The following is a 13873-nucleotide window of genomic DNA, read 5'->3' on the forward strand; positions in this document are numbered from 1 at the left end:
CAAGTCAAAGCTAAAGCAGGAGTTAAATATGACGAAAGTAAGAAACTTGGTCATTTCCAGAATAATTAAATTGAGCTGGAAGAACTACATTTCTCTTTGAAGTACAGGAACAGGAGTGGTGAGACCTTTTGACAGTAATAACAGAGAGTAAAGTTGTTTGCAATACTTGCCTAAATGACTTAAAACAAAGAGTATCTGGCAATGTAGAGCGATGGAATGACTCTGGGGAATAATAATGGGATTCGGAGACCCTCTGCATCCTGGGGGTTTTCACCATTGGTAGCCAGCCACCACAATAGCTGTTCTGGTTTAAAAAAAACCCAAAAACCTCAAAACACCACCCTAGAGTATATGCAAAACCAATAGTAGCCACAGTTTATTATGGTGCAGCTTACTCCAGTTCCAAGCAACTGTGGAAAGTAGTACTGCTCAACACCTTATTAAAATGGGGTGGGTGCGACTATGTTGCTCAGTGAGGAACAGGTCTATGGAGTGTGCTCTGGATTAAATAACATTGGGGAGCATTGGCCTGGGTCAGCTGACTCAGAAGGCTCGGGCTGCAGGATGAAAAATTGCAGTTTAGACATTCGGGGTTGTGCTGGAGCCCGGGTTCTGAAACCCCATGAACGGGCTGAATCTCAGAGCCCAGCCTCCTGCCCGAGCCTGATGTCTACACTGCAATTTTTACCATCATGGCCTGAGCATCTCGAGCCAAGTCAATGGACTCCCCACATCTAGAGTGAAATGCATTTACCTTCAGTCGAAGGCTACTGTAACATTTTGATCATAAAAAGGTACTTACGGTTGTCACACTTCAGGATAACTGCACCTGTATTATTGCTCTGTCCCTCTAGGGAATCCACTCTAGTCTCCTGGCTCCTCAGCCGTCACCTGTCTTGGGCAGAGACCCTGGTCTGTCTCCCTCCTGACCATGGTTTTTCTGGCAGAGTTCCCTGCCTACACCGTGTTGCTCCCAGAAAGCCAGCCTGCCTAACCAGGCCAGTGTCTGTGCTCTGCTTACTCTTCAAAGGCTGTCTACAATGTAATTGCCAGCTGTTATAAGGTACCATACGACTCTTTCTAAGCAAGCATGCTTATTTTTAAACTGAAAGCATTACAGAGAAAACATAAAAACAATAAAAGAACCTACTTGCATGCTAAATAAGCTTACCAGCAATCACCTTAACTCCACTTTTGGGCTCTGAGAAAGGTGACTAGATGGTATTCTGACCCCACAATTCATTTTACATGAGGAATGAGACAATACAGACAAGGTTGTGAAGTGTTGGGTAATATACCATGGCAGTGATGCTGGTCATAGTCCTATCAACTGCTGCTGCCCAGAGAAGTAGTAATTTCCCCGGGTGCTGAATTTGGGAGAGGTATCCAGTGGCATAATAGCAATTGTGTAAGCCAGGGAGTCAGTGCAGGAGAGCTGTGAGAGGAACAGAGTCCATACCATTACTAAGATAGTCAAGATTTCTGGGTATTACTAGCTAATCCTGCAGATCCTTCACTCTGTTCTGCACTCTGTCAAACCACATGTCCAGCAACCAGAGGAGCATGAAGTGGATTTTAACAATAAGAGGTAATACTGATTTTTTTGTAAGCCCCTCCCTCTTTTTAATGTAGGAAGGGGACAATATCCTAGAATATTAAAATCTAGAGAGGAAAAAAGATTGGTATCAGTTGAGATTAGCTTTAAATGCTTCAAGCAATGGGTCTTCCACCACTTCCTTGGAAGACTGTTTTACAGACCAAAAGATCTGACTGTCAAGATATTTTTCTTGATTCTTCAGGTTAAGTTTTCCCTTTTCTATTTTTATCCCATTAATCCTACTTACATTCCCTTGTTCTATCTTAAATAAATTCTCTTTTATTGGTATTTACACCCTTCAAATGTTTATAGGCTTATCATATCCTCCTCCCTTAGACATCACTTAGACAAGGTATCCGTATCTGATTATTTTAATCTTTCCTCATAAATCAATCCCTCCAGCTCCCTAATGATTTTTTTTGCGTTTCTTTTGACTCCTTCCAGTTTGGCAATATCTTATTGCTAGCATGGTGCACAGAACTGAACACAATGTTCCAGGTGCAGTCAGAGGAGGGTCGTATACAGAAGGACTATTTTCTCCTTGTTCACTGAGATGCTACTTATAGAGCGCAACCCAGATTTCATTTTGATAACTCCTATTGATGGCCAAGGTTTTGAGAATTGGTTATGCGTCTAAATCCATATTTCAGCACCTAACTAAGTGGCCAGCTTTTTCAAAAGTGCTGAGCACCCAGCAATTCTCACTGAAGTCACTGTGAGCTGCTGGGATGCATTGCTTAAGTAAAACAGGTCATTTATTTAAGTGCCAGAATAAGGGCTTACAAATCCAAAATTTCAAAAGTGACTATTGACTTTGGGTGCCTCCACTTTTTGGATACCAACCTTGAGACAATTGATTTTTGGAAGTGCTCAACATGTTCTGATAATTGGGGACTTTAAAAGGGTTTCAGGTTAGGAACCCAAAAATTGAGTAACCCAAAATCACTGGCTACTTTTGAAAATTTAGACTTATGAGCCTAACTTTAGACACCCATTTCTGAAAATCTTGGTTTCTATCTGTAATCCTTACAGGTCAGGTACCCTTTGCATAATTACTCAATTCCCACTGCTTTTCTTTTGTCTTCTAGTACCTCTCCAATTTCCCACGACTTTACAAAAATAATTGTTAGTGGTACATATAACCTTAACCAGTTGTTTTGCATATATTGAATTTTCCTATGTATTCCCTTATCTGCTCTTTATCAATAACTGTTTTAAAAGGTCTCCCTCACTTTCTCAGCAGTACCAGATCTTGAGGTTTTATTGTCTTGTTTTTCTTGATTCCTAAACTCAAGTGATTGATGTGAGAAGCTCAGCTTTCATTTTGAAATTAAATAAAATCTCTTGCCTTCACAATTCTGGAGAAAAGGCTTGAAAATGTGAACCAGAAGGCAAATAAAAAGAACCCCAAATTTGTTATATTTTTAAAATCTTATGATTTTGGGGGGCACCACTCTTGATTTTTTAATGTTTGGGCTTGGTCATGCTGCTTTCTAATTGTCCAAAATCTGTTTTGTTTGACAGATTTAAAAAAGAAGTTGTGTCCGAGCCATTTTTGTATTTTCACTCGCTGCCTCCTCAATTTTCTCTCTTTCCCCCAATATAGTTATAAAAAGCTTTCCTTATTCCCCTTAACTGCTTTGGCTAGCATTAACTCATTCTGCTGTTTTGCTTCTGTAGTATTTTTCCCCTAGTGAAATAGTTTGACATGGTGTCCTTCATGCCTTTTCAAAGTGTAGTAGCTTAGAAGTTTTTATGTCCTGTATAATTGCTGAGTGGTAAATGCCAAAACAAAATTAAATGCATCTGTGCTTTCACAGAAACACTTTTAAAAGTAGCCTTCCAGCTAAAAGGTGGCTGCAGATATTTATGTTCTCCATACTTTGGGCCTGCTTCTCCTTGGGTTTGCTATGGTCCTGCTCTTCCAGCACTCTTATGCAGGAGACACCCTTAATTTGACTGCTGACTAATGCCTCCTGCAATGTTAAAAACACTGGTGTGACATTTCTAAGCAGGCTGGAGCAGGATGATGCCTCTTCCCATTCCTGCACCCCAGTAGGCAACTCCAGAAAAATGATGCTTACACCCTATTGTACAAGTACAGCAAATTCCATGCTTTCCTTACCATCTCAGAAGGCACTTTTGCTTTACAAGGGCATAATGCCTCCAAGTAGTTTCTTCTCAGGACAGCAATGCCTCAAAAAAGGCTTATCTGAGCCCTTTGATCCAGATTCTGATCTTATTTACCTCCACATAAATCCAATGTAGCTCTTGACTTTCATGGAGTTACTCTCGATTTACACCAGCATAAAAAAGGGACACAATCTGGCCTCATTGTAGAGCACAGGTGTTAAGACTAATGAGAACAGCCACTGATTTTGGATTCACAGTTAATTCAATTGCATATTTTTGCTTTAACTTAACCATAGTTTTATTTTTTTAATTGTTTTTGGGGTAGGGGTGGAAATAACATGTTTCAATTTTTAAAATTCTTTTCACATGAAAACATTTTACTTTTCATTTTAAGAGCAGGGCCTGAGGTTTATTTGAGGGGAATAATACTCCATTATTTTTCACTGATAGGTATTAGGTGGAGGGAGCTACCTTTTGCACCCAGTTGAAAAGTAATCTAAGCCCTCTATAAATAGGGCTTGCCTTCATTATTTCTCTGATCTTTGAACCAGATGCCATGAGAGAGTCTGGGATGCCTGGAATACAGCAAATGTTGAAATCCTGACCCCAATGAAGTCAATGGCAAAATTCCCATTGACTTCAATGGAGACAGAATTTCACCTAAAGTGTTTAATCTTCCAACTGGGACTAAAGGGCTAAATCCTCAACTTTTTTAAATCAGCAAAACTCTAATGAAATCAATGGAGCTAAGAGATTTACACCACCTGAGGTTTTGGAACAATCTGAAGAGAATATAGCAACACAGGATGTAAACAAATGTGTCATAAATAGAAAGTAGAAGATACTTCTGAATACTTTACAACGTGATCGTGAATAGTCAGATGGTTATTTTAACACTGAGAGGGCTCAGTTGTATAGCAACCACTCTGGATTAAAGAAACCTTAAAGGAGACATTTGAAGTAAATGGTAATAAATACCTCTATCTTATTATGGTTTCTCACCTAAAAACATCACTCTTCTGTGCTCTTTCAAGATGCAAGGTTGTGGGATTTGTTTGTTTTCTGGGGATTTTTTAAAATGAAAGTAGTTACCTCTGACTAAAAATGGTTTAGGGTTAACTTTAAAGCTTCCTACTAATACTCTGAAATTCAGGAGAAGCTGATTGAAATTTTTCACATTTCAAAATTTCAATTAAATTTCGAATTTTGAAATTCAGGGGGGATATGCTACAAAATTTTAGAGAAATTCTCCTTTTTCCCTCCTCCCAATTTCTACCAATTTTAGAGATAGTTGAAAAATTTTGAATTTCAAAATGACATTGAAATTTTCAAATTCAAAAATAGAAGTGGGGGAAATCAATAATATCTTTCCTTGTTTTTTTCTCTTCTTTTTTCCCAGGTCTAAAATTCACCTTTGTATGGTTCTCTAATGCTTGTCTTGACCTTTGTGTTTTGCAACAGGATGAAAAGGAGAAGTTAACATGGAGAGACCGTATGCCTGGCTATTTAGTGAACTTTGCATCCATTTTATTTATGGTAATTTTATTTGTATTTTTTTCACATTCCTCTGGGCTGTAAGGATCTGTGAATAACATCCCCCTTAAAGCTGAATTAATGCTCTCAAAGATGGAAATGACTATTTTTATTTTGTACCTTAAGAACTTTCCTGTAGACAACAAAATACATTGATTAAGTTTTGAACTGCAAGACTTGATAAATTAGTAGTAGGAAATCCAGCCAATAGCCCTGCCAATACTTTGTCAATGACACTATTGGTTAAAAACCATGGATGGTCTCTCTAATTACATATAAACAATGAAAACACAAGCCAAGTACGCAGCTGGTGTAAATTAGCAATGGAAACATGCCCGTTTACACCAGCTGTGAATATGACCCACAGAATTTACTCAAATAAATTAATTTAAAATACTAATATGGCTATAATATTTTCATTGACTTGAATGGTACAAATATTACAAAAACTTTCCCAGAATAATTCTTCCAGAATTTTAATTGACTATGCTTGTGCCTCATCCACGGGAATTTTGTGTTCACTTTTGCATTGTGGGGATATGTATATCATATATATCATTTTAAATGGTTAAGAGCTTCCTAGGCTGTGGAAGGCCATTGTTTTTTAGACAGAACTGACTGATTTCAGTGGGGACTTCTGTTTAAAAACTGAAAACACAATATGTTCCGTTCTGCACAAATAACTAAAAAGTATCTGTGTTTTAACCTGTCAAGTTCTTGACTTGTATCCAAGTTGGGAGCATGTTGATTGTCAACATATGCTGTTTGTAAATTCAGGAATTCACCAATCTAGTAAGAGAATTTTCAGCTCAAAGAGAAAAAAATTTGAGTGGAAAACTAAAAAACAAGCAACAACAAGAAAACGACCAACTTAGAACTGACTAACTTTCTCAAACCTACAACAATACAACTAGCAGCGCTGTAATATTTCTCAGTGTGGTTACAGAATAAGGCCCCAGTTTAGCGGATCATCCTATTTAGGACAGGTGTTTAAGCATGCACTTACTTTTAATCCTGTGTCACAATCCCATTTAAGCATGTGCTTAAAATTAAGATTGTGATTAAGTGTTTTCTTCAATAACGGCCTAAATATTGTCTCCCACACTTCATGTAATATCCTAGAGAGATTTATGAAGGTAGAGATCCTCAGTTGTTGCAAACCAGCAAAGCTTCACTGATCAGCGGAGCTGGCCCAGCGTTTTTCTAGAATATTGTGAATATTATTAAAAAATGAATACCTACAAGACAGCAAGTTGAAAACCTTACATGAAACTCAAGTAAATTTCTGACGTATGAGAGCCAGATCCCATCTCCCACGTGCAGATTACAATCTGGTGTTTACTGAATGCAATCCTTTCCCTACTAGATTAGTTAAATAGTGATTGGAGACACTGGGCCAAATTCTGCTGTCAATTTCTGCAGTTGTACTGGTGCATTTAACATTGCACTAGTGTAACTCATTTTGGCTGGTCTGCCTCCTTTATCACCACCCACACACAAACTAAATGATTTTTTTAAATATGATCACCATTTAGATCCAGTGGGCTAGAGTCTCAGGCATGCAAGCACACACATGCACTCACATAAACTGCATTTTTCCAGTGCTAAAGAAGTGATTGTGGAATTTCTACCACCACCTTTTCCAGGCCTACACTGTCTGGCATGCACAAACACATAGGAATTTTCCCTTAAAAATGTCTACATTGTTGTAGAATGATGATGTCATAAGCTTTCCCTGACCTCCCCCCATCCACCTTCACACTGCATACTTTCCCTGATATTTCTTAAGGTTGCTGACAATTTCCTCTGGTAGGACTTTGCTCTTTAAGTTCTGTTCTGTGTGCTTCTTAAATATGAAGCCCCTTCAAACTGAAGCTAACTCTTTTCCCACATCAAGCCCCTGCCCTGTCTCTTCCTTTACTTACCCAAGTATATTATTTGGGGGCTTTTTTGAAATGTGGGTTTTATAAAATCATTTTTTATCATCATGCACCAATCTTATTTTACATCAACAATGATTATAATCGTTATGATAGACATTTCTAAGTGCTTCAAAGTCTGGATACACAACCACTGCTCTGCGTGAGGGCCTCTTGCAGTGCAGTCAAAGGGCAGTTTGTGTGCTTATTGCGGACAGGGTACGACCCAGACTTAAGCTATTGAAAACTTCCTTCCGAAGTGGTGTTCTACAAAGTACACATCACAGCAAAGATTTCTGCATTAACCATGAAGGGAGCAGGATGGGGCTTCACTTCTACCTCTGCATCTGATGAAGTGAGCTGAGTCTCACAAAAGCTTATACCTACAAAAATTAAATTTGTTAGTCTTTAAAGTGCCACAGAACTCTCGTTGTTTTTGCTGTATACAGACTAACATGGCTACCCCTCCGGAACTATTCTGTAGCTGCTGATCCTCCCCTTTAAAAAAAAAAAAAAAAAGATTTTTGGCCTGTATTAATTATGGAAAGATAAGATTAAAAATATTCAGCAGACTGAAGCGCTAAACTTCATTAGGCCTGTACTGTGAACCTAGGCCCCAGGCCAGCCAAATAATCCTTTGCACTTCTATAATCCCTTTCATCAGAGGATCTCAAGATGCCTTACCGACAGTAATGAATTTACTTTGGAATTTTTGCCAAAGGCCAAAACAAAACAGAAACATGCACCCTTTCTCCACTTCCTGCTGTGGATCCCTGTTTAGCCAAAGAGTGTGTTTCTGCGTGAAATTTTATCTTAAAAAATTATTTATTTCATTTTGCTATTTGAAACTGAAATAACACAGCCCTGTGAAATACAAATTCTTCTGTTGGGAAGTTGACCTTAAGTGGCATAGGTGACTGATTTCATGGGCAAAGGTCAATTGCTCAAGAGACAACAGAACACCCTGTGATTTCTGGGCCAAAAATTTACAGGGAACCCTGCATGACTCTGCATTCGTCCATATCAACAGATTCATGCATATTCAGATACAGCAAAATGTTTTGCTGCTGTTCGAGGCAAAAATGTGTAGCACACAAAAGATTTTACACCATTAGGTTCCAGTCCTGCTGTGTGTAGCACATGGGTGGATTGTTGCAGAGATCAGAGCCCCATTGACATTGATGCAGATCCATGTAGACACAACAATTCAACATACCCTACACATTGCATGATCTGAGCCCTGGTTTCCTGTCTCTGACCCTAGCCAGTAGTAGATTTTTCAGAGGAATATTTAAGGACTCCACAGTAGGCAGATGTGGGGTGATCTGCCCCACATGGGTGTCATCCTTTTCACTGTTATTTAGAGACAGGCTTAAGCCCTGAAGCATAAGAATTAATATCCCTTTCCAATTTGTCTTGTCATTAATTATAACTGGGTATTACTGATATCAATATTAATGTCCAATCCCAGTTTGAATCTTGTGAATTCTTGGCCTCAGTGACTTTTTGCAGCAGTGAGTTCCAGAGTTTAATCACACACTGTGTGAAAAAGGTATTTCCTTTTATAGGATTTGAATTTCCCTCCCCTTAGTTTCATTGTACGTCCTCTTGTTCTTGAGTTACTCTAATTTCTAGTCACTCAACACCAATTTGGGCAACAATTCTGAGATCTAATTAATCATTTCTTTTTTAACTCTAGTCAGATATGTACACTGATATCTCTGTACATTTCTTTGCAGATTGCTCTGACATTTTCAGCAGTTTTTGGCGTGATCGTGTACCGAATTATTACAGCAGCCGCCTTGTCAATCAGCAAAAATCAGTCAACCAGGTCAAATGTTCGTGTGACTGTGACTGCAACCGCTGTCATCATTAACCTGGTTGTGATCCTTGTATTAGATGAGATTTATGGAGTTGTTGCCAAATGGCTGACAGAAATGGGTAAAGCTATCCCAGCCCTCATTACAACTTTGTATGTATTTCTCATAGAGTATGTAGGGAAGTTCTAAAAGGAGGATTTCCCATAAAAGAGTTCTATTTAAGAGGAAACGTTCAGGCCTCAGGGGGGTAAAAATGTTCCCAAGTGATCTAAATACAATTTTTAAAAATGGCTTAGGGACAGATTTTTAAGGTTATTTAGGTGCCTAAATACTTTTTAAAATCTGACACTTAGGCGCCTAAGTCTCACTGATAATCAGTTGGATTTGGGCTAGTCTAAATTAGAAAGTACCAGTGGAGTTATACTGGCAACTCTACTAGTGGAGATACAACTTGTGCCAGCAAGAGTTCTTTGGCAGGTATAGTTTATATCAGTTCCCCAAACAAAATAAGCCATAATGGCAAAAGAACATTTTTGCTGGTATAACTGCATCTACACTGTGGCTTTTGCCAGCACAGCCTTTTCGACTGGGGTCTGATGTTTTCCACGCTTCTATCAGCCGTAACGATGGTGATAACATTTTGTAGTATAGATCAGGCCTAAGGCTCCAAAGTTCATAAATTACATTTGAAAATGTGACTTAAGGTCCTAAATCACTGAGACACTTTTGAAAATTTTATCCAAATAAAAGAAATAAAATAAAATAAAAATAGGAGCCTAAATTTAGGCTCTTGAATCTGTTTAGGCACTTCCCTAAAATTAGATGCAATTTATAAAAAATTTGGCCTGTTTCAGTGATTTTGATGCCCAGCCTTAAACACCTCAAGGACCTGATTTTCAGAAATGATCAACATCTGCCTATCGTATTAATTTCACCTGGAGTTGTGGGTGCTCAGCATAACTTAAAATCCAACCGTAGATGCACCCAAATTATAATAATCCAGGCACCCAAATTATAATAATAATAATACCCAGCTCTTATGTAACGTTTTTCATCCATAGCTGTCAAAACGTTTTATAAAGGTGCTCAGTATCATTATCCCCATTTGAAAATGGGGTGACTGAGGCACAGAGAGGGTAAGTGACTTGCCCAAGGTCACCCAGCAGGCCAGTAGCAGAACCAGGAATAGAACCCAGGTCTCCTGAGTTGCAGGCCAGTCATGTCACCTCCCTTTTGAAAATTTGAGGCCTTTGGAAAATTTGGGCCTGAATCACTCTGTGCCACAGTTTCTTCACCGATAAAATTCGAATAACGGGTCAGATCCTCAGATAGTGAATGTCAATGTAGCCACATTAAAGTCAAGGATCTCATGAAGAGCTCTCTGCCACCGCCACGGCCTCTGGGCTGAAAAGTTCTCTGCTCCCATGGTGGCCTCAGATCCAGAGCAGTTCTCTGTCCTCCCCACAGCCATGGGGCTCGAGGTGTCAGCCACACCCCCACCCTCTAGGCGGCAGGGATCTTTCGCTATAATGAACGCCTGGCTATGATGAACAAATCGCTTGGATTCCCAGGGGTTCGTTATAGCGAGGGTGCACTATACTATTAATAATATCACTATTTACACTTCTGATAGCATACAAGCATAACAGAGGTCCAGTCGTAAATGTTTGAGACACAGTAGAATGACTTTTCCTGTTAGGGGTAGTCCAATTGTTTCAGTTTGACTCCAATGAAGATTTTAAATAAAAAGAGAGGTCAATACATTTAACATAATGGCATCCTAGGATATTTCCTTTCCCATTTTGCAGAGAGTCTCTTGGCAAACAGAGAGTCTGATGCCAGTTATGTGTTGGGTTTTCAGAGCCGTAAGGAGAACAAAGATGAAAAATGTAGTCAGGTTTTCAGCTTTCACATAAAATATCCCTCGGTGCTAGAAACAAGAATGCTGCATCCGCAGCAGGTTATGCCCCACTGCCCCTCAAGTCATCTTTAGAGCCAACCCTGCTGCCCTTCCTCAGGCAACACTTCTATTTAAGTAACTGGGTGTTTTGCCTGAGTACAGGTCCACTATAGATTCCAGGATTTGGCCCTTTTTGAATAATCTCTAGTGCCACACATTACATCAGGGTTCATTAGACGGCTGTCTCCATTGGTAGGCTCAGATGCCAACTGTAATTAAAAACCTTAAAAAAAAAAAAATTACAATTCATTCATGCTGATAAATGCTTCTTACCTTGTGAACTTTCATACTGCTGAGCTGAGCAAAATGGATGCAATTTTCTTTTCGCACTGCAATTCATAGGTGCCTCCGGCCTCATGCTGCATTTTTCCACATTCAGGGGCAAATTTGCCTGCCATGGTGTAGGAGCTGTGGAGAGGGGAAGGGTGCATGGATAACCGACTCATTGGGGCCCCAGTTCAGCAAGGGACATAAGCACATGAGTAACCTTGAGCACATGAATAGTTCTATGGAAATCAATTCATTTGTTTCATGCTTAAAGTTAGGCATGTGCTTCAATATCTGGCTGAATCAGTGCTCGGGGCAGGAGGCAGCAATAATGTAGCCCACAGGCACTGTGGAGGACTAGAAGGAGAATCACCAGGCCTGCATGCAGTGCTTGTGGCCTCAGCAGGGGAATATCTGTGCAATGCAAAGGCAGGACATCGACTCCCCCACAGTACCGGCAGGAGTGCCGATTACACCTCTTTCAAAGGGGTCACGTTTCCTGATGCTGAGCAAGTCCCCTAGCCCCCGCTCCCAAGTGGCACTGGGCTTAATTCAGATCTCATGTGCGTTGGTGTAAACTGGGGTAACTCCCCTCCAGCCAAGGGAAAACAAATGAGGTGTAAACCAGTGGTAAAGTGAGAGCAGGATCAGGCCTCTTCATGCATTACAGGGACATTACGCACTTCCCCAGCCCACTCTCCACGTAGACTGCCTGCACGGAGCAGAGTTCAGCTCTGGGCTTTGGGTGTTGTGTACTGAGGAGACGGCTGATATTTTAAGTCGTATAAACCATATTTTGAAAGTTCCTCCTTTTTCTTTTATCCATTCATCCAGTCTATTTCTGTTCTGGCTGTATGCATTCTTGTTCAGCACCCCTCACTAATTAAGGGGCAAATCCTGCCCAGGCAACCTTGCCTGTGGAAGCTCCCCTGGCAGTGGAACCGGTGTGGTTCTTCTGGACAGGTGGATGTGTGTGTGTGGGTGACAGGGGGAAGGGAGCACATTGCCTTTCTGGGACAGAGCTCACTTCTGTGGGAGTTCTACTTCTACATGGAAACTCCTATGCCCCCCGGAGAGTTGCCATGGGGCCATGCCTTCCACGGGTCCCCATGCAGATCTACCCAGAACGCAGCCTCACATTCGAGCTGCGCCGTGCCAGATGGACTGGCCCCCAATGAATCATTTTTAATGAAGTATTTCCATAAGGGCAGCCAGTTTGTGTGAGTGAATGATCTAAGGGCCAGAAATGCAAGAGCTCAGGTTGCTGAGTGCTAAGCTCTTTACGGAAATCTGGCCACAAGTGTCACAAGTGGGTGCTGGGCACTTTTAATAACCTGGCTCTTATTTAGGTGTTTTAATGGAAGCTGAGCTCTTTTTTAAAAAAAAAACTGTCCCAAATCAGTAGGCTGCATAATTTCAGTAATGCCTCGAGAGGCTTCTTCAAGCTGATGCACTGAATTGCCCTTATTATTTCACATTTTGAATCAACTACAGTGGCAACCAGCGTGAAATAATAACAACAATCTGCTCTGTGCCAGATTAAACATGCTTGGCAGCTACTCTAAGAGCACCTGTGCATGGCAGTAAAGATCCCAGAGAGAATCTTTTTAAAAAAAAAATCCTTCTTTTTTTTTTTGTTAACATAGATTAATTTTAATAGTCTGCACTTTACACTTTAAGGGCTTGATTCTGCAAGATGCTGAAGCCAGTGGGAGTTGAGGGCGCAGCATCTCAATGGATCAGGCCTGGTCAATATAATTTACTGAAAAGTACAAGCAATTGTGTGATGTATTTTCAGAAGTTTTAGAAAAGAAATATCTAGCGATGTGGCGGGTGTATGTAGAGAGGAAGAACTATATGGAAAGGATGTTCTTGTGGTTAAAGCTTTGGAGTTAGGAGTGGGGCTTAGGATATTCAGGTTCGCTTTGTCTCTCCCTGCCACCCACAAAAATAATTCTTGTGTGACCTTGGGCAAGCCACCTAGAATTCAGGAAGCTACTTAAGCATGTGCTTTAAACATGAAAGTAGTCCCATTGAAGTCAATGGAACTACTCACATACTTTAAGTTAAGCAGATGCTTAAATACTTTGCTGAATCGGGGCCTTAAATGTTTGTACCTCAGTTTCTCCATGTTTTAAATGGGGGTAGCAATACTTTTCAACTTCAAAGGGTGTTGTGCGAATAAATTCATAAAAACTTGATTCACATTTACACAACAGCCAAGGGGGTGTAAAAGGGGCCTTATTGTAAATGAGAATCAGGCCCTAATAAATTTGTCTTTCCAACACCATTAATATTTATAAGGTATGTTATAGTGATGAGGGTCATAGGAGTAGAGAGAGAGATTGGGGCAGATCCTCAATGGTGTAAACCAGCAGAGCTCCCCCTGAGGATCTGGTTCATTTTATAGTATAGATAGGCACCTCTGTGTATATCACTGTCAAATACACTTTAAATGAAAGAATTGCCAGAAATCTGCAGGATTAAGAAGAAAAAAAAAAAGGATGCTGTGTATTTTCCTAGTGCCATTCAGTGAAGAATAAAAGATATGATAAAACCATATCAACTCTAAAAATACAGTTTTTGCTTTTGCTTGAGTCAACTGCACAATGGTTTCACACTTATCTATTGCTTTTGTGGGGTT

General features: G+C 40.1%; 1 protein-coding gene across 1 annotated transcript in view; it reads left to right on the forward strand.

Annotated features, from left to right (window-relative positions):
* The window catches only part of ANO2 (anoctamin 2), a 203830-nt gene that overhangs the window by 157735 nt on the left and 32222 nt on the right, over window positions 1–13873 (forward strand). Inside the window, exons 15-16 of the mRNA XM_067531024.1 lie at window positions 5192–5266; window positions 8922–9123. Coding sequence (XP_067387125.1) covers window positions 5192–5266; window positions 8922–9123 — 277 coding nt within the window. The remainder of the gene's footprint in view (window positions 1–5191; window positions 5267–8921; window positions 9124–13873) is intronic.

This window comes from Emydura macquarii, unplaced genomic scaffold, assembly GCF_026122565.2.
Source record: "Emydura macquarii macquarii isolate MOO-44397 ecotype Brisbane River unplaced genomic scaffold, CSIRO-AGI_Emac_v2 contig_3122, whole genome shotgun sequence".
In the NCBI taxonomy this organism is placed as follows: Eukaryota; Metazoa; Chordata; order Testudines; family Chelidae; genus Emydura; species Emydura macquarii.